Source organism: Alligator mississippiensis, chromosome 1 (genome assembly GCF_030867095.1).
Source record: "Alligator mississippiensis isolate rAllMis1 chromosome 1, rAllMis1, whole genome shotgun sequence".
Classification (NCBI taxonomy): Eukaryota; Metazoa; Chordata; order Crocodylia; family Alligatoridae; genus Alligator; species Alligator mississippiensis.
Genome location: NC_081824.1, coordinates 151,978,845 through 152,005,585, shown reverse-complemented (window position 1 = coordinate 152,005,585; position 26,741 = coordinate 151,978,845). Strand labels below are relative to the sequence as shown.

The 26,741-nt window shown below is 46.1% G+C and overlaps 1 protein-coding gene across 2 annotated transcripts in view; it reads right to left on the bottom strand.

Moving 5' to 3' along the window:
- The window catches only part of SLC35F3 (solute carrier family 35 member F3), a 346,640-nt gene extending 322,057 nt beyond the window's left edge, over positions 1-24,583 (bottom strand). Inside the window, exons 1-2 of one of the 2 annotated variants that reach the window (XM_019479847.2) lie at positions 24,240-24,583; positions 23,592-23,821 (exon numbers count right to left, since the gene is read on the bottom strand). In XM_019479847.2, the coding sequence (XP_019335392.1) occupies positions 23,592-23,821; positions 24,240-24,292 (283 nt within the window). In that variant the 5' untranslated portion in view covers positions 24,293-24,583. The remainder of the gene's footprint in view (positions 1-23,591; positions 23,822-24,239) is intronic. The other variant, XM_006257916.3, reaches the window with a different exon arrangement.
- Between the last annotated feature and the right edge of the window lie 2,158 nt (positions 24,584-26,741).

Here is a 26,741-nt window from a genome sequence, read left to right as displayed (position 1 = left end):
TGACTCCAGTACTCCATATAAAACAGGTGTTGCCAGGGGATCCTTTGGAGGCAGATTTATCTTGTTCTACAGAGCATGTGTTAAGGGAATCCTAACCTGGGTAATATTATATTAATGCTTTCAGAGCATTAGTATTTTCACCAGCCCAGTGTTTTTGAAGTTGTATAATGCCCAGTGGTGGATTAAGATTTATTGGGGCTCTGGGCAAACAGAAAATTGGGAGTCCCCTACCAGACGAGGGCAGGTTCCCTCTGCACCCACCAGGGGGCTGCAACTAGGCCCACCCGGCCTCCTCTGGATGTCCAGGGCAAGCCAGGGGGTGCAAGCACTGCTGAGGTGAAGGCAGCCCCAGCCCCGGCCCCGACCCCAACTCAACCCAGCTCCTCCGCCTAGCGGGTGTCATGCAGCAGGGGCTGTGGTTCCCCAGGACTGCAGGACAGGCCATGGCAATTGGGGGGGCGGGGGGGATGGCCACAGGCTCCACACTGCTCCTGGCTGCCAGCCCACCCCTTTGCCATCCTCACTGGGCAGGGCTGTCCACCCTATCCTGTCCCAGAGATGGTGGTGGTGGTGGCTACCCACAGATGGGGGAGAGCAGAAGTGGGGGCAGAGCCACCCATGGGCCTCCTGGCAACAGATGGCCCCAGGAAGCTGCCACCATCTGCACAGAGCCCCGTACTTCCCCTTAGCCTCTGGCCCTGGCCTGGCCAAAGGGGAGGAGGAGCACACTGCTTGCTCTGGATGCCTACCTGAACTGTGCTGCCCCTGGTACCCCTGATTGGCAGGGCCCCTGGGCCCAGACCCCATGGGCCCATGCATTAATCCACCCCTGATAATACCAGAGCAGAGGTGAGAATCACATCAGTGACATTTCAATTGTAAAAATCTAGCAGAGGAACTGACACACCTCCATTCTCTGTGGCTGTAGGGGACAGAACTAGGAGCCATGGCCTCAAACTGCAGTGGAGGAAATTTAGGGTGGAGATTAAGAAGAAGTCTTTCACCATAAGGGTAGTTAAACACTGGAATAGGCTACTTAGGGAGGTTGTGGAATCCCCATCCCTGGAAATCTTCAAGAGCAGTTTAGACAGACATTTGGCTGTGATATTTTAGACAGGGATGATCCTGCCTTGAGCAGGGGTCTAGACTAAATGAACTCAGGAGGTCTCTTGCAGCCCCACTTTCCTATGATCATAATATTTTCTTTTTCCTCCAGGGAGAGGGGAGAAGGGGAAATGCGGCATTTAAAAAAAACCAACGCATTTTACCTGATCAGTTTATTATCTGTATTCTCATAAAACCACAGGCCCTAAGCCAACTGTTCAAAAAAAGTATCAAATAACTGATCTTTGCTAAGAAGAATTTACAATCTAAAGCTTTGGTCCTGCACATTTTTTAATCTCAATAGTATCTGCATTGTACTTGTGATATAGGTGAAACATATGCATAAGTGTGTGAAAAATCAATGGCTATGTGAAAAATATGCAAGCATTTCACTTATACCCCTTGTGTCTGTATAGGCCTTAGAGGCTATAAATTTAGTTACTATAATTTACTGGCTAGTGAGTTTTAATCTACTTCTTTGCATATATTTTATACTAATGGCTTAATATATATATTACTTAGTTATTATTTGGCACCTACATACTTGTAGGAATGGAGAACATAGAATTTTTAGAAATAAGTTAATGTTTAAGTTGACCAGACAAATCAATGAAAGCAAACTACTACGAGCCAGTGGAGGAGAAATGCAACAGCAATTTGCTTAATTCAGCTAAATTAAAAAGGAAAATAAGGTGGCATAAAGTAGATTGAACTGGTAGAAAATCATGTGTGTGTAAAACTGGTAATAAATGGATCTACTAAATGCATTGTCTTTTAGCAGGGTGCTCACCTGGGGTTTTGAGAGTTTTCCAAAATACCTAGAGAAAAAAAATAAACAAATACTGTATTGTAAAAGCCCAAACTGTCATTTGTCAGATATCTTAATATGGCAGGAGCTGCATGTTGGTGATGCAACACTGCAGAATTTTTGTTCTTTATTATGGTTCCAGGACACATAGCCATTAAGTAAATAAAAAGAAGGCCCATCGCTGCAGCTTCCAGATGAAAACACAGGATGCAAGGTTAGCCTTTCAACTGCAGCAGGACAGGAGCATGAGCATCACAGACAGGGGTAAATGTGGCACATATCATGTTTCCTCTGATGCAAATTAGAGCAGCCTCAAGTTAGCTTTGACTTGTTCCACATACAAAAGCCCGCAACAGGCCATTACACTAATGAGAGATTACTATAAAGCAGCATCTCCCCCAGATCACAGCCCTAGTATGAGCAGAAATCTAGTTAAGACACCTTTAAACCTGATTTGCACCACTGGAAAAGAATGGTGCAGAATAGCCTTTGGAAGGGAAAAGATTTTTGCCCCTTTTGGTATAAATAGATGACTCATTGGAAGCAGTTCTGATTGATCCAAGTCAAACTCTGGAACACAAAAGAAGTCACATAGCCTTTTACACATTTTTTACATCCTTTTAACACAACATGCTCATTGACCAGCTATGAAAATACAGATTACATGCAGGTACTGTAAGGTTGATACATAAGTTATTGGATCATAGTACTCAACAAGCAGTCATCAATGGCTAAATATCCAGTTGGGAGGAGGTATCATGTGGGGTTTTCTAGGGGTCTGTCCAGGGGCAGGTGCTGTTTAGTATCTTCATTACTTATTTGCATGATGGGACTGAGTACGTCTTTAGCAAACTTGTGGACAATACCAAATCGAGTGGAGTCACAGATAGTTGATACAGTAGGGCTAGAATCCAGAATGACCTGGATAGACTGGAAAAATTAATCTGATGAGATTAAACAAGAACTAATGTGAAGTCCTCCACCTGGGTTGGCATAATTGCATGCATAAATACAGCCCGGGAATGACTGGCTAGTACTGCAGAGAAGGACCTGGGGGCAGACCATAAATTAAATATAAGCCAACAACTTGATCTTGTTGCCAAAAAGCCAACAGCATCCTGGGATGTATCAGCAGGAATTTCACTTGCAAATCAAGGGAAGCAATTCTTCCATTCTACTCAGCACCTGTAAGAGTACTGTGTCCAGCTGTGGGCCTCACACTTCAAGAAGGGTGTAGCTATTTTGGAAAGAGTCCAGCACAGAGCAACAAAAAGTATTAGAGGTCTCTGAAACATAGCTTAGGAAGAAAGGCTGAAAGAAACAGGGTTATGTAGTAGCACTGTGCGAAGCTTCCGGTGCCGATTCGATTCAGAGGAGATTCAGCCCAATTCAGTGGCTGAATCTCTGAATCCAAATCGAATCGGGAGACCAATAAAAAGGTCTGAATCAATTTGAAGCCTCTGAATCAATTCAGAAAATATTCGGAGATTCGGACAGTCCCCACTCGCCACTGCAGGAAGCTCAACCCGGGCCCTGTGCCGGTAAGTAGGGGGAAGCGGGGGCTGGAGGAGGGGGGAAAGGACCATGGCGGTACCCTTGCAAGGCTTCATCGCCTGCCTTCCTTCCCCAGCCCCCCTGAAAACCCCCTGCCCACTCTCCCAGCCCCATCAATGGCTGCCCTGCCCAGACCCAGCATCCCAGCCCTTTAAAAAAAAAAAAGCCCTGCACCGCTGCAGCAGTGGCAGTGGCAGCAGCCATTGGGGCTTCTGGGGGCTCGTTGCAGAGCCTCCCCAATGCAGCTTGGGGCAGTCGGAGGCAGCAGGCATCACCCCACACCACTAGGCCCCTGGCAGGAGCCAGTGAGTGCAGGGCCTTTTTTTTTTTTTTTTAAGCCGGGTTACTGGGGCCAGGCAGGGCAGCCATTGATGAAACTGGGAGCATGGGCAGGGGATGGGGCCTGTTTGATTTGGATATTCAGCAGCAGCCAAATCACCGAATCAGATTTGGCCGAATTGATTTGGGACAGTGATTCGAATTGCTGAATTTAATCACTGTCCCCTGAATCAGTCGAATCCGAAGCAAATATCAGCCACTTCACACAGGCCTATTATGTAGTCTGGATAAGAGAAGACGGGGGGGTGGGGGGGATTTGACAACAACCTTCAAATACCCAAAGGGCAATTGGAAAGTATGGTGATCGTTTTTTTCCTCTATGGTTATAGGGGACAGGAGTAGGAGCAGTGGCCTCAAGCTTCAGCAAGGGACATTTATGTTGGAGATTAGGAGGAACTTTCTGACTATGAAGGAAGTCAAGCATTGGAATATACTACCTAGAGAAATTGTGGAATCTCCATGCTTGGAAGTTTTCAAGAGCAGGTTACAAGGACACTTGCTTGGAACTGTCTAGTCAGGGATGAACCCGCCTTGAGCAAGGAGCTGGACTAGATGACTTCCAAGGTCCCTTCCAGCCCTATTTTCCTGTGATCTTATGTCATCTCTCTGGCAATTAACCTGACTACACAGCATTGTTCAGGGGGAGGGGAGGAAGAGGAAGGAGAAAGTGTTAGCATATTTTTTCTTGCATACTTTGTAGGTACTTAAAGTGGGACAATGGGTTTAGTACATCTGTAGGATCCCAGGAAAACAGGCTTTCCCTGGGAAGAAATGCAAGTCTGTTTTTACCCTTTGTGCCTATGTATTTAAATAAACTCTTCTTTTACATGGCTGAACATTTTCTCTAATTATAAATGAATTCACATTTTTGCCTATGTCTCAAGCCATTACCTTGCACATCTATGCTGCCTTATTAAAAGTCAATTTAACAAGTTGCAAATGAAGACAATACTTTTCAAAATGATCACAGAAATCATCATAATTAAGTGGGAATCCTTTGCTAAAGACAGACAAAAGACAACATAATAAATTTTGCATAAATTTGATCTGAAAAATAAGCATTTTCTCATAATTTTAATTATCCTCCCAACCACTACTTCATTCAGAAAATGAATTTCCTTTCCAACTATTACTCCATTTAAAATAGACCATTTTGGGTTTCTAGTAATCGCATTATGGATTTAACAAATTACTTATTGAGAGGTTTTTAAACTCTCCGGGCACATCCAGATGAGCACTCACATGCCTTTTGCAGCATCTTAAAGCCCTTTGAAATGCTGCCAGGGGCACATACAGGAACAGTATGGGAGCAAAATTAGATCCCTGGATATCCAGGGGTCAAAAAATACCCCAGGCAAAAAAAGTGGGGCAGGGCACGGTCCACTACCATGCCCTGTGGCAACCAGAGGTTCAGGTCCTCCACAGAGAAGCTCTGGTAGCCAGCCAGAGTGTCTCTATGGCTGGTCCTTGCCCCAGTGCTGAAGCACACTGCCTGCTTGTGCAGGGTAAGTGGCATGCCAGCTGCAGAGACCTGGATGCAGGCTCTGTGCTGTTAAGTAAGGTGTGTGAGGGGGGCTGGAGGAGGGGGCAGGGGACCATGGGGGGAACCTTTCTGGACCCATCCCTCACCCACTTGAAGCCCCTCTGATCGCTGCTTCACCCAGCCCCCGCCTGCCCCTGAGCCCCCCCACTGCTGCTCTACCTGGCCTCATCCCCCACCTCCCCCCAAGACACCCGATCACTTCCCGGCCCAGCTCCATCCCCCGCCTGCCCCCCTGAGCGCCCCCATTGCTGCCCCACCCAGCCTCAGCATCCTAGCAATTAAAAAAAAAAACAACAACAAAAAAAGCCCCGCGCTCACTAGCAGTAGCAGCTGCTATCAGGGTCACTGGAGAGGAGCCAGGCAGCGTTATTTTGCCCCAAGAGACACAACGTGCATCACACCAAAGTGCATGTCCAAGCATGTGCACTGAGGTAAAAAGCCCAAGTTCAAATTTGCACCGCTTCCATTTCAGTTGCTGCAAGTGCACATGCCTGCATGTGTGGATGCATCCTCCAAATTTAAAAAGGAGGAAGAGAGTTTCAGCTCCAAGTAATACCATATTTTCAGTGCTAACTTAGGCTCCAATCCTGCAAACATGTACATATCTGTTTAATCTTACTGGTGGGAGAAATTGTATTGATTTCACTATTGTAACATAACCAGTACATAGTTTTCCGTGACAGCAAATCCAATGATGCCAAGAAAGGTTTTGCTTCAAAAACAGATTGCTGAAATAAACAGGAAATAAATGTTGTTCTGTTGATGGCTATACAAAAAAGAAAAACTACAGAAGGCATCAAATTTAATTACAGCTTCACAAAAAAATGTAAAGCACTTAATTAAATTTGTTTAAAAACAAAAACAGACAAACAGAAACCCCCCCCAATGACCCTTTGGCAGATCAGAATTTAATCCTTTTTCAGGATACAAAATAATTCAGATGTTGAATTAAATATATATCTATAGATCTATATACATATGTATATATATAGAGAGAGAATTATATATATATATATAAGGGCTGTATGAAGCTTCGGTTGCTGATTCGATTTGTAGATTTGGCTTGATTTGGCAGCCGAATCTCTGACTCCCAATCAAGTCTTCGAATCAATTCAGAAAAGATTTGGAGATTTGGGGACCCCCCCCCTTCCGAACCATGGGGGGACCCCCACCAGGCCCCATCCCCTGCCTGCTCCCTCAGCCCCCCTGAGCGCTCCCCATCCCCTGCCCACTCTCCAAACCCCATCACTGGCTGCCCTGCCCGGCCCCAGCATCCCAGCACTTTAAAAAGAAAAACAAAATTAAGCCCCGCACTCACTGGTTGCTGCAGCAGCCATCGGGGCCTCTTGGGGCTTGTGGCAGAGCCCGCCCCCTCACGCAGCTTGTGGCAGTGGGGATGCACCCCCCTCACCTGGCAGGAGCCAGTGAGTGCAGGACTCTTTTTAAGTGCTGGGACGTGGGGCAGCCATTGACAGGCCTAGGAGAGCAGGCAGGGGATGGGACCTGTTTGATTCAGATATTCATCCAATTCGGCAGTAGCCAAATCTGCGAATCACATTTGGCTGAATTGATTTGGGACAGTAATTCGAATAATCAAATTGAATCACTGCCCCCTGAATCAGCCAAATCTGAATCAAACACTAGCAGCTTTGCACAGGCCTAATATATATATATTAAACTAGACATCTGAATTATTATATATATAGTGGTCAGCCCCAACTAATCACAATGAAAATGTTGCTGTCCTGGCAGACAATTTAAAGCATTCATCAGATTTTGATTAATGGGGTCAGTGGCCTAGCAGAACAACAGAGTTCTTGTATTCAGAGCAAGAAAGAAAAAGAAAAACTGTGTTTCTGATGGTTCCAGGCAAAACCAAATCCTTGTTTTTTTCTATTGTAATTCCTTTTTAAAAATCAAAATGTTTATATCCAGTACTATTTCCTTCTTTTAGACTTTTTTCTTTAACATTTACATTATATATTAGCAACTGATTGCCATATGCCTCATACTCTAAATGGCCTGTGGAATTATCCTGTGTATTAAAGTCTCTTGTGTTCATCTTCTATTCCCCACATAAGGTGGGATGAACAAGACTATCACAGATGAGGATGATTACTGTGCATCCTGGAACATCCACTTCAGATTTATGACTAAAACTTTGGAATATAAGGAGTTTGTCCCCAGAGAATCCATTTATAATGAGGACAGTGCCCTTGAAGAAACAGCTTTGGAAGTTGGTTGACTGGTGTGTGAATAATCATACAGTGCAGATATGATTGATAAAGCTCATAGTTTATTTAGGTTGCTATCAAGTCTGAGTATGGAGTGGAGGAAGGGCAGACTGGTACTAAGAACTGATACCAAGATGCAATTTTTACCTGCAGGACTAAGCATTCTGTCCCTGCCCTAGGGAACAACCATCACTATATTCATATTGCCAATTCTAGATGTTCAGAACATCATGGGTTGGACCCCAGTCACCATAAAACCAGCTTTAAAATCATGAAATTAAAAAGTCATATATTCTCAGCTCTCTCTAAAGTGGACCTGGGTTAGATGTCTGTTTTTTCCCAGCTATCTCCACAGCAAGAAACTTACTCCTTTCTTCAAAAAAAAGTTGATGTTTTCAGTCACTTCACGGCAACTTTAAGAAGCTGTAAATTTAAAGAGAACATGAAATATTGCTGTGATTGGTTATAAAGTCATGGTCTTTCGCACTTGTTTATAGCACATACAGGTATCATTTGCAAATGAAATAGCAACAGCTGACCTAAAAAAAAGTCTCCCTGGCATTGAAAAAGAAAACTGCTCAAGAACATCCTAGATATCACAGGATCTTACATATCAAGTCCTCTTTCCTGTCCCTACTTTTAAAGTGCAAGGACCCAGTAGAATAGGAGTGGGAAATTATTTCAGCTGGAGGGTCGCTTAATGAGTTTTGGTGAGCTGTTGATGGCTGCAAGGGTAGCTCCCCCCCTTTACAGGTGCCCACCCCAGTTGCCATCTTGGGACCAGATGTCCTGCCTCCTAACCCCTGACCTTTGCCACCAGAAGTATTCCTTTTGGGAAGGGGGTCTGCCATCTTGGAACCAGAAAAAACCCCAAATTATATAGTAAAAATCAGACATCTACAATAACATATTTTAATTTTATTTCAAAAAATATTTTATCTTAATTTGTGTGTTTGCATTGTATATATAGAGGTGATTTCATAATTGCTAAAATTAACACTTACTCTTGTATATTGTAGGGGGGGAGTATGGGTGGGTGGATGGGTATGGGATTTGTGGATATGTGTGTGGGAGTGTGTAGATGTCAGGGGTGGGGGTACATGTGGATGTGAGGGTATGGGGGTTTGCGGGGGAGTGTTTACGGGGATGTGTGAGTCTGGGTGGGTATGGGATTTATGGGGGCCTGTGGGTGTGAGGCGGGATTGTGGGGTGTGTAGAGGGGAAGGTTGACTGGGGGGTGTGTTGGGATTTTGGGTGTGGGGTGTGCGTGAGGGGGGGTGAGTGGGGCTCCCCCCATTACACACAGACCGTGCTACCATCAGCAGCAGCAGGTGGAACCCCCCAGTGGCGTGTGGTCCCGGTGAGCCCCAGGACTGCACATGGCCAGGCTGCTGGTTCTCTCTTGCAGGGCTCACATACCTGAGCCCTGCACCACCAGGCAGAGTCCTGTCCAATGAAGCCAGTGGTACAGGTCATGGAGCTCAGCCAAGGCAGCAGGAAGAGGCGTAGAGTTGGTTTGGTTCCATAACCTGGAACTCCCTGCTGTTCTCCATGACTTGTGCATAGCAGTGAGCAGGGCCAGGCTGCCAGTTCCATCACATGGGGTTCCCCCCAGATGCATGAGGCTCAGGTGGAAAACCCACGAACCTCATGCAAGCCCTGCAAAATGGAGCCAGGAGGACCCAGCACCCCTGCCAGCCTGGGCTCTGCACTCCTCCTGCCCCATCCTGGGTCTCCACTAACTCCAACCCCAGCCCCGGGGCACCAGTACAGGCCCCATGCTCCCACACAGCTGCCACTTTGCTCTCACCTGCCACTGTCACCACTCCCCCCTGACCCCCGCATGCCACCATCATCACTCCCCAGCCCCTGTCCACCACCACCACTCCCTTGCTCCTGTCCACCACCACTACCGCCCTTCCTCTGCCACTTCCCTACCTTTCTGTCTGCACAGCCAGGTTGTCCTGCAGGCAAGGGCTTGGTCCCATCTGAATCTGAAGATTTGCAATGTCACAGAGACCATCCCTAAAATCATCAAGCCCTCTGCCCTACTACCCGCTGGTTGTGGCCCATGTGGGTACAAATGATGCATCCAAGGGCAAGCTGGATAAAATCATGGAGGACTATAAGGCCTTGGGACACCAACTGAAGAGGATAGGAGCTCAGGTGGTATTTTTCCTCCATTCTCCTGGTAAGTGGATGGGGTAGGCATCATGAGGCCTGCACTGATGTGGTTAACCGGCGGCTTCGGAGCTGGTGCCATGAGGCAGGCTTTGGGTTTTTTGACAATGACCCATGTTTTTGTAAGGAGGGCATGCTGGGGTGGGATGGGCTTCACCTCTCCCCTAATGGCAGACGTATCTTTTCCTCTAGGTTGGCTGATCTCGTACGGCGGGCTTTAAACTAGCTTCACCAGGGGAAGGGGCCACTTCGAGTGGAGAGGATGCTTCACCAGCACACAGGGTGACAAGAGGAAGGGAATTACAGGTAAGTATCAACGTCCGAGGAGCAGGGGGCCACAACTGTCCTGGGAGTGGGAGGAAGGCACATGCACCCTCAGGAGGCCTCAGGTGCCTCTACACTAATGTTCGTAGTATGGGGTGTAAGCAGGAGGAACTATGCCTCCTGATTGCAAGTAAGAACCCAGACTTAGTAGGGCTCACAGAAACCTGGTGGGACCCTAGCTATGACTGGGCGGTGGGCATTCGGGGGTACACCCTATATAGAAGAGACAGGACAGAGAGGAAAGGTGGGGGGGGTTGCACTCTATGTCAAAGAGCACCTCACATCATCAAGGATTAGCTTTGGGTTAGAGGAGGGTCAGGCAGAGACACTATGGGTCAAACTACAAGGGGGGGCATGGCGAAAGGGATCTTACGGTGGGTGTCTATTACAGACTACACAACCAGGGGGAAGAGCTAGACCAGTACTTCTCCAGTCAGCTTATGGAGGTGGTTAGGTCAAGGGATGTTATTGTCATGGGTGACCTAAACTACCCAGACATTTGCTGGGAGGAGCAGACAGCCAGGTCTGACTGTTCGCATAGGTTCCTGGCTGTATTACAGGACCTTCACCTTATCCAGGAAATGCACAGCCCCACTAGGGGTAACACCTTGCTGGACCTAGTCCTGGCCACGGGGGATGACCTGGTGAGGGGACTGCAGGTCCTTGACCACCTGGGCAAAAGTGATCATTACCTGCTGGATTTCACTATCCAACACAGGATGTCTAAGGCTCACACCAAGGCTAAAGTCCTTGACTTCAGAAGGGCCAACTTCAATGATCTTAGGAGACTAGTGGGGGAGGCACTAAGGGCCCAGAAGGTAGAGGAGATGGGAGCTCACGAGGGATGGTCGTACCTTAAGGGGGCGATCCTCCCGGCCCAAAGGATAACAGTCCCTGAGAGAAGCAAGGGGGGTAAGAGTGCTCAGAAACCCCCTTGTCTCAACAAGGGCATTCAGCAATGCCTGAGGACTAAAAGGGAGGTGTACTACCAGTGGAAGGGAGGAACTATCACCAAGGAGGAGTACTCCTCCTCGGCCCAGGAGTGTAGGAGGGCTATTAGGAACGCCAAGGCAGAGATGGAACTCAGGCTAGCGTCCAGGATTAAGGACAACAAAAAGTCCTTTTTCAAGTACACTGGGAGCAAGAAGAGGGCACCAGGCAATATAGGGCCCCTGCAAGACACAAACGGTAATCTGGTGGCCATGCCAGACAAGAAAGCTGATATTTTTAACAGTTTCTTTGCCTCTGTTTTCCTGAACAGGGACCAGGATATCCTACCTACCAGAGGTAGGGACAATCTTGGGGATAGCTCTATCAAGGCTTCAGTCAGTGCAGATGTAGTTAGGGATCTTCTGGAAGGGCTAGACATTTTAAAATCTGCAGGTCCAGATACCCTCCACCCAAGGGTATTGAGGGAGCTGGTAGGGGTCATCGCGGAGCCTTTGGCCCGGCTGTATGAACATTTGTGGTCATCTGGCCAGGTGCCAGGGGATTGGAAACTAGCTAATGTGGCCCCTATTTTTAAGAAGGGGAGGAAGCAGGACCCAAGTAACTATAGGCCTGTAAGCCTCACCTCGGTGGTCGGGAAGCTCTTGGAGAGGATCATCAAGGAGCATATCTGTGGGGGGCCTGCAGGGGAGATCATGCTCAGGGGCAATCAGCATGGCTTCACCAAAGGCAGGTCCTGCCAGACCAACCTGATTGCCTTTTACGACCAAGTAACTCAATCCTTGGATGATGGTATCACTGTGGACATAGTCTTTCTAGACTTTAAGAAAGCCTTTGATACTGTCTCTCACCTCATCCTCATCAATAAATTAAGTGACTGTGGCATTGATGCCTGCACAGTTGGATGGGTAAAAAATTGGCTGATGGGGCACACTCAGAGAGTAGTGGTGGATGGGTTGTACTGAACCTGGCAAGATGTGAGCAGTGGGGTACCCCAGGGATCGGTCCTTGGGGCCGCACTGTTTAACGTCTTCATCAGTGACTTGGACAAGGGGGTGGAAAGCACGCTGTCTAAGTTTGCTGATGACACTAAGATGTGGGGCGAGGTGGACACACTTGAAGGAAGAGAGAGGCTACAACTAGATTTAGACAAACTACAAAAGTGGGCAGATGGGGTTCAACATAGACAAATGCAGGGTGCTGCACCTTGGGAAAAGGAATCCACAGCATACATATAGGCTGGGGAGTTCCCTTCTTGAAAGCACAGAGGCGGAAAGGGATCTCAGAGTCATTATTGATTCCAAGATGAACATGAGCCACCAATGCCAGACTGCAGCCAGCAAGGCCAGCCATACCTTGTCATGCATCCAAAGGTGCATCTCAACCCGGTCCAGAGAGGTGATACTCCCCCTCTATGCGACTCTGGTCAGGCCGCAGTTGGAGTACTGTGTCCAGTACTGGGCACCGCACTTCAACAGGAATGTGGCCAGCCTGGAGAGGGTTCAGAGGAGGGCCACCCGCTTGGTGAGAGGACAGCAGGACAGGCCCTATGAGGAGAGACTGAAGGACCTGAACCTGTTCAGCCTCAGCAAGAGGAGGCTGAGGGGGGACCTGGTGGCTGCCTACAAGCTCATCAGGGGGGATCAACAGCAAATAGGCTCTTTTCTCCCCAGCACCACCTGGGGTGATGAGGAAGAATGGTAATAAGCTGATGGAGAATAGGTTTAGGTTAGAGATCAGAAGGTAACATTTTACAGTTAGGGTGGCCAAAATCTGGAACCAACTTCCCAGGGAGGTGGTCCTCGCCCCTACCTTGGGCATATTCAAGAGAAGGTTGGATGATCACCTGTCTGCGGTCTTGTGAACCCAGCATTCATTCCTGCCTGTGGCAGGGGGTCAGGCTAGATGATTTGTTCAGGTCCCTCCTGACCCTAGCTACTGTGAAACTATGAAACTATGAGCACAGCAGGGGCAGCTGAGGGGCAGGCCAGATACAGTGAATTGGGCCAGATGAAATCTGGCAAGCTGGATAAGGCCTGTGAGCTGTTTTTTGTCTGCCCCGGAGTAGAAGCTGGCTCAGATACTATTGCTACAAAGTTTACATTTACAGACAGGCAAATATTTGCAAAAATATTTCCACAAGTATTGAATATTAAATGTTTTGACTGTTTTCATCTCCCTTGTGTGTTTGCTTTCTGTGAATTATTGAAGAGAATATGATCAGTGACAGGAGGATTCCTAGCAAGGAGTTAGGATGAATGCTGGGGAACAGTACCAGAATGTCAATGCTGAAAATTACATGGACCTTATTCCTTATGCTGCAAACAATACTACAGCCCTCTCACTCCAGTTCAATGGGATGCTGGATCCATTCCCAGCCTCATGAGCAGTTCCAAGATCAGGATGAGAGGGTATAGCAGAACCTCCACTTCAGCTGTGTAGTGTATGTGCAGTGAGCTATCTGAATTCACTGGTATGTCAGCACAGCTTCTGCTGGAACTCTGATTGCACTGTGAGCTCTGAGCTCACCAGCTGATCCATACAGTTCTGGCTAGAGCCCCTGCTTTCACATGGCACTGTAACCCAAGGGGTGAGCAGTGCTGCTGTCATCTTCCTCCCCTTCCTCCCTACCCCCTCTCCTGAACTTAGTAGCAGGAGAAAAAAGGGGATGAGCGGCAGCACTCATTATTTGAGCTCCATCTGTGTGAAAGCAGGAGCTTTGGCCAGAGCCCCCATGGATCACCTGATTAGCTCAGAGACTCATGGCACCTGAGGAATTCAGGTGTGAGCTTCATCAACATGCCAGTGAGCTCAGAGAACTCACTGTGCATGTGCCACAAAGCCAAAAGGGAGTGTGACCACGCCACCAGACCCACCCCCCTGGTTCTGCCCCTGGCCGCTCCTCTCATATTAAGTGACCTTCCATTTTCAATCATTTAGCCAGTACAGATGTCCTTTCCTAAGCAGTATGTAGACAGCTGACCTCAACCACCATCAGCTTCTAGTGGTTATAGAAACGGAGCTCCTTCCATCTGCATCAGTGATTAATTGCATCTGAATGGAAAGAGGCAAAATGTGTTGTCTAATTTATTTGTTGCAAATTATTTGCACTGCCTGGAAAGAACAAAAACAAATTTACAAGAGAATATTTTGCAATTTTAGAGAGACCATTTTAATGAAATCATCTTTATTTGCCATTAATAACATGTAGATAGTGCACACATCTGTACAACAAAACAGGCTGAATATTAAAATAAGGATAGAGACAAGGGCTGTGCGAAACAGCAGCATTTTGTTTTGACTTCTGTTTTGATGGGACAGTGTTCCATTTCAAGTTTTGTTTTGTTTCAAAACCACTGTTCTATTTTGTTTCGTCAAAACTGTTTTGCCATTTCGATGTTATGCCCACAGGCTATAATGGGGAGGCACAAATATAACTTTGTCATTTCTTGCCTGATTCACATGAAATGTACAGGGATAGTAGCCACTTCTGAGGCCAGGAAGCCTGCCAAGTTTCAAGGAGATAGGTGCAGGGGTTTCTGGGAAATTGCACCTCAGGCTGCTGACAAGCAAAACTTGTGACATGGGTGACACTGTGTGTGTTTTCCATCCCTCCCCCAGAGCACTGGTATTGGATGGGACTGCAGGGAAAGATCACAGTCACTGGCCAGCTACACAGTCAATATGAGAGCAGTCCTTCTCCTCTCTTCCCCCTCCCTCTCCTTGTTTTCTGTTTCCCTACAGGCAAGCCCAGCCTTGGCTTTGAAGTGTTTCGACTGCCCTCGTTTCGTTTCAAGGCTGTTTCGAAACCCTTTGTTTTGTTTCAATTTTGCTGTTTCAAGCTCAAAACGAGTCAAAACAGCATCAAAATGAAACAGCTGGCAAAATTTAGCACAGCCCTAATAGAGACAGAACAGTACCAAATGACAGAACAGTACCAAAATGAAAAACACACTAAACCTATTTTGGGCTTAGGGAAGAAATATATTCCAACAGAAGATGACACAGCTGTCAGTCAGGAAGTAGCATAGCTTTAATCTCATAATGTTGCTTAATTAGATTATGCTATCACCCCTCCTCCTCCCCCCAAACAAACCAAACAAACCCCTGAAACACTGCAAGCATACTGAAGTTAAGTTATGCATTTTCAGACTACAAAAATCTGTGCTTATTTTTTAGTAATTTTTTTCTTTTCTTAAATTAAAATAGAACACATCTGTGGCAATGCTTAATGTTCACAGCCAGGTCAAGGCTCAGCTGTACTAGACTATGAACAAATATATGATTAATGATAGTTCTTCTTGGAAAGAACTAACATAGGATCCTGTTTTTGTAAACTGTTGAGAAGGAACATGTGAAGATTAAGATAATTTTTTAAAAGTCAGAGTAAAGCAGACCTGTGATATTTTCTTGACAGCATAATCCTACAGGCTCTCTCTCACGTGAGCAAATAATAGTCAATGGACTGACTTATGAATATTTTCATTAATTGTTTTGAGCCTCTGGCTCTTACACCAATTTTAGAATTATGGTCCATGGAACATTTGCTGATGCACCAGAAGGATCTGATAGGTCATCTTCTTACCACCTAGTAAACTGTATCAAAAGTCACTTAAAAATATACAGAGATGTAGAGAGATGAGAAAAAAGGAAGCTTACATTGACAGAGGTGTTGGGGAGCTGTCATGGACTGGAGTGGGAAGGGAGCACAGGACTTCTGTGGACACTGATTTGGGTTGTGGTAGCAGTGTTGGAGGGTGATTGGTTTATGTCTATGTGTATATTATGGGGAATGGTTGTGTTTTTTTTAATGTAGGATCTGTTATTATTTGTTAATGAATCCAACTTATTTAAAGTTTTTTTAAAAAGTAAATAAATATTCTCCCAAAATTATGTTTCTGTGTGGGATGTGATCCAAGTGGAATGAAGCGTTATCCACATGAATATGAATGGAGGAGAAAGTGATTTGCACAACCATGACTAGTTTGAGAGAAAAAAAGCTATAGTGAGGCATAGGCAATGCCCTTGAAGTCTGGCATCAAAGACTGTCATTCTCGTATTGAGGGACTGTCAATGATGGTGTTTCAGCACTTTCAGTGTTTTCCTTTAATATGCACTGCTTACATTTACGACATTGAATTTTGTTTGCTTCATTTCACCATTTCACTTGTCTTCATTATGTCTCTCTGCAGTACTTCAGACTCCTCCTGACTAATCTACACCATTTTGCGTCTACTTCAAGTGTTCATTTCCCACTACTTGTGCCCCCTTTCCAGATCATTTATAAACACTGGAACCAATACATGATACCAAGGCATTCTGCTCTTATCTTTGTGCTATGAGGAAAACTGACCATTTAATCCAACAGTGTTTTCAAACACAGTTAATTTTCACCATGGTAAAAGTCAGCCTTCTTGTTAGTTTTTGACCCAGGACAACATTTTGTCCCTAGACCATTTGTAGCCTCTTATGAGGCAATTTGTCAAAGACATTTTGCAAGTCACAGTAGATAATCTATTCTTTACAAAAACCTAACTAAATCATATGAGGAATTTCTCAACCTTACAAACAATAGTTTCACTGTCTGGCCCTGTCAGTACAGCAACAAGAATGTAGAGTTAGGAGAGGTGTTGGACAAGCTTTTGGATACAAAGCATTTGCCTTGCATGGCTTCTTGAAAAGGTTGCTCTGGGATATCTTTTATTGGATCAACTGTATAGCTGTGCCCAAAAGCTTGCCCAACGTTTATCATAGCTATACAGGTGGTCCAATAAAAGATACCACTAAAAAAAATAAAAGATACAATATTTTCCTCCTGTGCATTTCCTGGAGCATTACAGCTACAACGATACTCCAGTTCTGTTAGGAATATTTGTGGGTACTAGAGGAAATTGGATTTCTACATTCACAGTTTAACAGCTAAATCACCAATTGGTTTCCAGGGGACTAGTCCAGCATTAATGAACTCCATTAATTATTCTCATTTTTATTTACTGGGTGTACTGCCAATCATGTATAGAGTTCTTCCAGATGTGCAAATTAGAAAGAATCAAAACACACACACACACACACACACACACAGAGGGCAAGTGCAGCTTTGGATTGCATTCATATAAATATTGCATGAAAGACTCAGGAGGTGATAGTGCCATTGTACTCAGAGCTGGTTAAGCTTCAACTGGAAGACTCTGTTTAGTTTTGGGCACTGCATTTTCAGAAGTATGATAAGAAACTGGAGAGTATCCAGAGAGGAGTCCCTTGTGGTTCAGTGGTAGAATCCTTGTCTACCACACAGGAGACCTGGGTTCGTATTCCCAGACACTTATACAACTTCAGCCATGGGGGCACCAAACATCTGGACACAGTCTGGTCTCTGGACTCTGTCTCAGTGGCCTAAAGAAAGGATGGAAGGTCTGGGCACCCTCCAGTCCTTCAAAAATTCCTGCCCAGGCATATGCATCAAAGGTCTGGGTGGCCCTCATGCATACACCATAATCCAGGAGGATCGACAGTTACCACTGGTATCCAGAGGCAAATGAAGACAACAAAATGATGGGAAAGCAAGCTACATGAAAAGGCTAAAGGAACTACGTTTGTCTAGCTTGGTGAAAAAAGGACGTCAAGAAAGTACACGATAGTCATGTTGAAATAACTGAAAACTGCCTCTGAGAGGGCTGCCCTCTCAGCCAATCAGTGGTGAAGGATGAGGCCACATAACAAACAGTCCTTTCGGCCAATCAGCAAAAAGATTATTACAATATTGTTTAATATCGTGTTTGACCACAAGCTCAAGAGTTTGTCTTGATGGTAAAATAAACAGAGCCAGATCTGTCAACAATGGTTTACCACAGAGCTCTGTTCTGTTACCCATCCTCTTCCATTGGCACACACATGATATTCCTCATACAAAATTTATTTATGCTGATGATATCACCATCCTAGCACAGGACTCTGACTCTAGCATTATTGAAACCATACTCAGTAATGACTTGGCAAAATTAGAAGACTATTTTAATGAATGGTATTTGAAGTCCAGCCCTAACAAAAGTTTATTCCATTTTTCATCTCACTAATGCCCAGGTGAACAACCGATTAAGAATCAACTTTTGTCAACTATGAACCCACCCCCAAATATTTAAGAGTCTATCTCAACTGTAGTCTCACCTCTAGGCATCATCTACACAAGGGATTCTCAACCTTCTTTAATAAGTGTACCCCTGGCGGCCGGGGTGGGGTGGGGAGGGGGCACAGTCGGGCTCGGGGGGAGGGGGGGGGGGATGGAAGAGGGTGGCGCATGGCTGGATGTGGAGCTGGAGTACACTTACTAAAAAAGAAGGAGTGGAGCAGCAGCAGCGCAGGGTGGTGGGAAGCGGCAGCGCAGAGTGCTGGGAAGCTTCCCCACTCTGCATCCAGCCAGCCAGGCAGCACCTGCGCAGCCCGCAGAGGGGTACCACTGCCCTCACTCACCCCTGGCCCTGCTCCTGGGAGGCAGTGGCGCTCTATCCCCACCCACCCACATGTACCCCCTAAGGACCTCCCAACTACCCCCAGGGGTATGCATACCTCCGGTTGACAACCCCTGATCTACACATAACTAAGAACAAACTTGCCACATGTAAAAACATCATCTCAAAACTGGCTCATACAGGTTGGGGAAGTGATGCTGAAACTCTTAGAACACCAGAACAGGGCCTCATTTATTCTGTGGCTGAGTATTGTGCCTTAGTTTGGAGCACAAAAGTCCATACCAGCCTGATTGACTCTCAACTGAATGAAACAATGAGACTCATAACAGGTACTTGCAGATCCATTCCTCCTCCCGGTCTTTGATGTAAACAAGCTACTTTGAGTCTACAAAAAAATTGCTTACATTCAATTCACTATCAATTTCTGAGGAACATAGGATGTCTTTACATGTGTTCCAGGGTGGAGGGGGAGCTTTAATTAGAGTGGCTCTCAGGAGCCGCTCTAATTAAAAATGCCCACGCCATCTCATGTATTCAGCATCCTGTGCTTCAAAATGGTGGCGGGGGAGCTGTAACTAAAGCTCATTCGATACACTTTTAGTTAAAAAGTGCCTCCAACACCATTCTGAAGCACAGGATGCTGAATACATGAGATGGTGCGGGCATTTTTAATGGTTTATGGCCTGTTGCTTACTTACATGGAAATGATAAATACATGTGATGCAGAGGCTGCTAGAGCATGCTAATCAGTATGCTCCAGCAAACTCAATTAATTGAGTGTGCTCCAATACGTTCTAATCAGAATATGTCAGAGCAGGCATTGGGCACATGTATAGGTGCCCTTAATGACCCCCTATGCCAATGCTTAAGTCAAGAAGGCCATTTTGGAGTGTAGAAAAAGAGCTGAATGATGAAAACTTTGACATCAAGGAAAAATGGATCCAGCAATGGAACACAATTGACATCATTAGAAAATTTCTTATCATGGACCCACATCTAAACCCTCTAGCTTTGCCTTCCCAAGGTAGAGTTGGACAACACTGAACAAGGTTCATACAGGACAAGGTTTGAGAGGAAAAAAGCTATAGTTAGGTGTAGGCAATGCTCTAGAAGTCTGGCACTTGAAGACTGTCATCCTCATATTGAGGGACTGTCGATAATGGTGTTTCAGCACTTTCAGTGTTTTCCTTTAATATACACTGCTTACATTTACGACGTTGAATTTTGTTTGCTTCATTTCACCATTTCACTTATCTTCATTATGTCTCTCTGAAGTACTTCAGATGCCTCTGCGGTCCTGACTAATCTACACCATTTTGTGTCTACTTCAAATGTTCAATGTACTTACCACATAAATGGGATTTTATTAAAGACCTCACATACGAGTGTGGCAAAATCCAAGCTATAGCACATATAATGGAAGAATGTCATACTTTTTCTGAAGACCTGCACCAGGCTACTAACGATGTTTTGCAATGGGTATCAAATCTAAAACTGTCACTCTAGCCTGCTCTTTTAATGCTGTTTTTTATAGTTTGTTTATAGCTTGTTCTGGCATTCATTTGCTGTATTCCATATGGTTAAATAAATAAATATGTAGCAAGGGGTAGGGCTGTATGAGACAGCCCCCAGCCAATCAGCAATGAGGGTCAGGACTGCAAACAGACAGCCCTTTGGCTAATCAGCAGTGAGGGGTGGGACCATTGGGGCCTTTTGGCCAATCAGTGGTGAGGGGTAGGTTTGCTGCAAGAAGGCCATGAAATTGGCTCTGCACACCACACACAGCCTTCAAAAATCCCTTTTACTTGCCGTGACTTAAGTAGATCTCTACATATTACCCACAGCTGGGGAAGTGACCCATTTCTTCTCTCTTTCTATCAGTCCAATTTATAAAATGGAGTGTTCTATCTTACAAAATGTAGTCACATTACAGGTTAAATTACAGTATACACCATTTAAGTCATAGCTTGGTACTGAAAAAGGTTATGTATTTACCCAAGCATGCCCTTATGCCCTTAGCTAAACTCAATGTAAACAATGCTCATTAAATACAGGAACAGCTAGTGCTAAACTTTTCATACCTCATTAAGGTTCTTTACCTTGTTTCTCAGAGGGCCTTTTGCCTTATTAGCAGCTTTGAAATTGTTAGGACGTAGACTTCTTAGAAATCTTGAAATTCCAAGTTACTTTCACTGGTTTAAAAATACAATTAAGTTGTAAAGTAGACAGTGGGGTCAAAGAGTTCCTATATACTTAAGTGGTTTATGCTCTTGACTGGTACACAGATAACTGGTGTTCGTTACAGAGTAAGCAACAGGCCATAAACCAAAAATAAAAAACAAAAAACGAACTTTAGACAAGAAAGAAGTAAAATCTGGAACTGGCATTGTTTTATATAGTTAATCAAATTATGCACTTATAAAATACACATCCAATATAGGTGAACATGTTGTATTAAACACTTTTTCTCTGTCCTTCTCTTTCGCAAAAACATCTTATATTGATGCCCTACCATTAAACTCTAATATGTCATTTTGTTATTTTAGAATAACTGGTGTACAAACGCACAACCCAAATGCCAAGCTTCAGTTTGCAATTAGCTTTTACTGTTGCAAATGCAATTATACATCTCAAAAAAATAGGTTATAACTGAATAGCAGGCATGACCTTTACTATTTCAGAAAAATCATCCACGGTAGCTCAATACGAATTCATTTGGACTGTTAGTCATTGTGTCAAATCAGAGTGGTGATAAGCAACTCAGAAGCTGGAATCCATTCATGGCCTGATCCTGGGAATACACCTGAATAACCTTCCTTACATTAATCATTCCCATGAACTCAATTGATTTACTCTTGAAAAGAGGTATTTGCTTGCTCCTTGGGAGCAAGGGCGGCATAATCAGACACTAAGTAATAATCATATCAGAGAAAAATAGAGTGAAATTTTTTTACACAAAAAGTAGCATGATGAACATTTTACCACCAATGCAATAATTTTTAATGAACTGGTAATGGCTCATGGAAAACTGAAAAAGATTGTATTGCATGTCTTCTGTACCCAACCCCTTAACTGCTAAGTGCATTGGCAATCTAATAAATCTGAGAGCAAACATCTTAACAACGTGCACATTGCATAATTATTAAGAATGCAAAAAACCCTCTTCGTTACATCCAGGTTTTCCCCCCATCAAAATATCCTATCCTCTATGGTAACATGATCTCTTTTAACAACAGAAAATGGTAATGTTATGAAGAGCAGTATAACAACACAAAGATTATGATTTCATATGAGAGTGAATTAACTCTTAAAAACTGTCACATGCAATTGTCATTGCTAAGGATGAAAATGGGTGAGATGTACAGAGCACAGGCTAAAAATATTTCCCAGAGATTTAGTAAACGCATTCAAGGTATCACCTCCTTTGTAAACAGTCCATGAAAAGAAAGTTTCGCACCCAAGTTTGTGAATGTGCAAATAAGCAGTAGTGTTGGGTATAAAATAAAGCTATATTGTTATTTCAGGTACAAGTTTAGCTACTGTGAAAACAAAATGTACCTTTAAAAGAGGAGGAGGAGTAGAATAAAATAAATGATGTGTTATTTTCAAAATCAAATATATGTTCAAAAGCCCTGGAGCACCCAAAGCAACTGTCACAAATAGACTGATCAGTACACTTCACTCAAGGTTTCAGTAAGCAGAAGGCAACTATTTTTAGCACCAAACTGGACATAATATGATTAACACCAGAACGCTTAATTTTGCCCAGAGGTGACTAGAATGTGTGCAAAATCCATTTAGCAGAGCATTAAAACATTTCTTTAAACCTTCCAATTAGTAAAGGGTTGCAGAAATAAAATGCTTGAATATCATTTCCTGTATCAGAGAAGCAAATTTCAGCCTACAGTGAATGAATGTAATGATTACTTACAAGACATTATACCACTGCTACCACTAGTGAAATTCTCATTTTCCTCTAGTCCCAGAACCAAAGCAAAACCCTTCCCCACCCCCACATCCCTCCATTGCAAAAGCTGATGTTTCTCCAAGGAAGGAGAAAGAGTAATATCACACAAACTTGTCCTGAATGGATCCAGCTGTCACCACTTACTGTCACATTAAAACATGGGTGTGAAATATACACAAGATTAGCACCCTGCTCCCAATTTTACAACCTCAGCTGAGATTTATCCAGTCTGGTGACAGACAAAGAACTTGCAAGGGAAGTTTAGGTTAGAGATTAGGAAAAACTCTGTCATGAGGAGGGCAGTAAAACACTGGAACAGGCTACTCCGGAGGTTAAATAGTCTCTTGGACTTAAAGTTTTTTAAGCCCCAGCTAGACAAATCCTTGGCTAGGATGATCTAGTTGGTGATGGTCCTGCTTTGAGCAGGGGGTTGGACTCAATGACCTCCTGAGGTCCCTTCCAACCCTAATTTTCTACGATTATATAAAAGAGTTCCAGCTTTCCACTCAAAGGGAGCAAGGGGAATACCTGAGAGTTAACTGTGTCATTGGCACGGACCTTGTTGGGGTGGTGCAGGGGGAAAAAAGGGGGAGGAGGGGGGAGAAATTGTATTTAGTTCCACACAGGTGCCAAGCTGGAAACAGTTAAACCTGTTAAAATCCCACAAATTTCTCATGAATAGATCTGACTGTCATCACCTACTGCCACACTAAAACCCAGGTATGAAATACAGACAAGTTGTGCCCTGTTCAGCATCACTTCCCGCTCGCAGTTCTTACAAGACCCCAAAACTTCATCTGAGGTCAAGCCTGGTGAGGGCCCTAGGTCCCCATACCTGAGCCATAACTAAGAGGTTGGCATGGATGTAGCTGGGGTGAGAGAAGGGCAGGGGATTGTATTCAGCTCCTGTGCATCCCTCCAGGCAGCTGGGTGTTTAAGTTGCCTACTGAAGGGGTTGAGCTGGAAACAGGGCTTAAACCTGTTCCTCTCACACAAATTTGGTTGGAAGAGCTCCCGCTGTCACCACCTACTGCCACAGGCTAAGCCCGTGCCCTCCAGGCAGCTTGGCCAGAGGCTGCAGGGGAGCAAGCTGGGGGCCAGGGGGGACGAAGAAGGGACTCACGGTTGTAGCTGGCAGCCCAGGGCTGGTAGCCGTAGTAGCCGGTGATGCGGAGAATCCTCTCCTCGATGGACGTGAGCCCCACGGAGGCGCTGGTGAGATCCTCCACGGAGCGGGACCACTTCAAGTCCTCCTTGATAGCCTCGTCCACCACCAGGTACTTGAGCTGCCGGAGCTGCGGGCTGATGTCCGACAGCCGCCGCGGGCTGACGTCCGGGGACCGCCTCATGCCGCTGCCGAGGGACAGGGGGAGCAGCCGTGGGCGGAGGGCACCCGCCCCACCCGGCCCAGAGGGCTCGGGGCGGAGCTGCGCCAGGGCTGCCGGGCCGGGGCCGGGCGGCTCCCAACCCCGCACTCCCCGCGCCGCCCCGGGGGCAGCCTGTGCCCCACATGCCCCCGGCGCGCACACTCCACCCCCCTCAACACGCACCCCCTGCACCCGGCACACGCACGCACCCTGCACCCCACATCCTGCGCGCACACACGCACCCTGCATCCTACAAACACCCCCCGCCTCAGTACATCCGCCCCTGCACCCTACACACGCGCACCCTGAATCCTCCACGCACCCACCTCAACACACACTCCCCGCATCCTCCACGCACCCTGCGCCCTACATCCTGCACTCACTCTCACGCACACACTACTTACACCGTGATGGTCTTGACCCTGCCCGCGCCACCGGGAAACTCGCGGATCCCCATGGGGCAGAGCAGCGCCGGGCAAGGGGCTCCCAGCCTTGGGGAGGGCGCAGCCGGGAGCGGCCGCCGGCCGGAGCGAGCGGGGAGGGCGGGCGGGCTGCGGGGCCGGCGCTCGCGGCAGCGGCCAGCCGAGGGGCCCGAGACACCGACGGAGGAGGCTGAGACCGCTGCTTCTGCCGCCGCTGCATGGGAGTCCCCGCCGCGCGCCGAGGCGAGGGTAGCTGCAGGCCGTCGCTGCTGCCGCCAGGCTCGTGGGAGCCGAGCCGCTCCTCGCCCGCCGCCGCTCCTGTCGGCGAAGGCGCCTTCCCGCCTCGCAGCCGGCAGAGGGAGCTGCCCGCGCCGCTGCCCGCCCTGCTCTGCCCCCGGCCGCCCCCGCTGCCAACAGGGCGCGGGCAGTAGCCCGTGCCACCAGCAGGGGCCATGGGGCTGCTGGGAAGTCATAAAAGTTGCAGAAAAGTGGGGCTGGAAGGGCATCTAGTCCCATCCCCTGCCTGAGGCAGGATCGGCCCTATGCAAGCCACCCCGGACAACCACAACCCAAGGAGTTGATGTCGATGCACCCGCTTCTCCCCGCAGCAGCCCTGCTTCAGCGGGGCTTGGTGGGCTCCGGTACCCAAAGTGAAGCTGCAAGGGCTGACTCCACTCTCCGCAGACCTCTCAGGTCCAGTACGGGAGATTTGATTATTGACAGCAGCCTTGCTGGGCTTTATCCAAGAGTACCATGAAAGCGGAGCTAGGTTGGAAAAACGCTTGCCACTTCCACCACCTAGATGAGCTGACCCTGGGACACCCCAGAGAACTGCTCTCTCTTCTATGATTCTCTTTGTGCCAACGTGGGCACGGCAGCACTCGGAGATTAACAGAATTGACCTGCTGCTGAAAATTTGAGATTAGAGTCCAGTCCCCTGTTTTAAGAACAAGGACATCTGGTTCTGGAGAAAAGGGACCATCTTTTAGTTGCATTGGAAATGGACCTGAGGCACAGGCAGGATTTTGAAAAGCAGGGTGCAGATGCTGAACTACATCATATATAAAACAACACATTTTTTCCAGCTAAGAAAGGAGAAGCTTTACTAATAAGTTTGGGGCCTGGGCTTGCATCATTCAGTTTAAAATGGATGCAAAAGTGAATGTAGCTTCATTAGAATGAGTTACAATCTGCAGAGCTGTGAAACAGGAGCTTCAGAAGCAGCAGTACTGCAGAACAAAGGAGAGCTTGACTGGTGGAACTTAAAGATCATTGCAACTAGGAGGGGTTCCTTAACGCCTGTGGAATTAAGAGCTTAGAAGGGATGGGGTACATCATCCAGAGCCATGAAGTCAATTGACTCCCTCAGCACTACCTGACCAGAAATGCTGCTGCCACTACAGGGCAGTCAATTTTAAACTGTGGGTGGACCAGGGATCAAAGGGAGATGCAAGTACACCAGAACTGTGTATATTTTGTTAAATGAATGTACTGAAAAAATGTTTATTGCTTGCATAACTGCAACTAGCAGTCCACTAAAGCAAGAGAAATGGTAGTTGAGGTGAAAATCCTCAGGCTGAGCTGTTCAGAGAAAGGAAACAGCTGTGCAGGAAATCTCAGTACTGCCTGTGTGCAGCACAGTTGAGCTCTTTGCAAGGTACACATAAACCACAGTGGGAGAGAAGTTAGGAAAGACAGTAATGAGAGTCAAAGTTTTTCTGCGATATCTTATATTCAACCACACATACAGTTGTGCCTAAAATCTGGTCCAACATCTCTCTCAACTGTACGGGTGGTCAAATAAAATGTATGGCAAAATACCCTTACTTCTCATACATTTCCTGGACCATTGTGGCTACAGTAACACTCCAATGCTACTAGAGAGTGATACCAGCTTGCCCACTGAATCTGTGGTTACACTGATTATTGGCTCTATGTAAAATTCTGCAAGGTTGTCATCATCAAGTCCATCCCAGAGGATGTAGTAACATCTACAGGTGGGGTTATGGGTTAGATTTAGTCTTTCCCAAGCCCAGGGCTGTTCCTTGCACAGATCCTACACCCTGACTTTTGAGTCAGGAGTGAGGATGGGATTTCATCTTAAAGGAATTTTTTTGTTTCCATTAACTGTCAAGCTGCTGTGCCTTGAAATTGTGTATGGTTGTCAACATGTTTAAAAGTATAGTAACACAGGTCCCTGTGTCTGAACATACTGCCTGCCTCAGCACAAGACCTCAACTCACCCCGGACAGGAGAAGTAAGCAGCATAAAGGTGTCTTTCTATGTTAGTGGAATCTTTTAGGGCAACTTTCCAACCTCTGTTCCACCAGAGTGATGCAAAGGAGATGGAGGTAGGGGCTTCATTGCCTACTTGTCATTTTAGATATAAGACAGAACTGTCCCTAATGTCTTATATACTTGTCCATAGGGATTTTTTTTCTCCTCCTCTTTTTTTCTCCTCTCCTATAGGGATTAAAAAAAAAT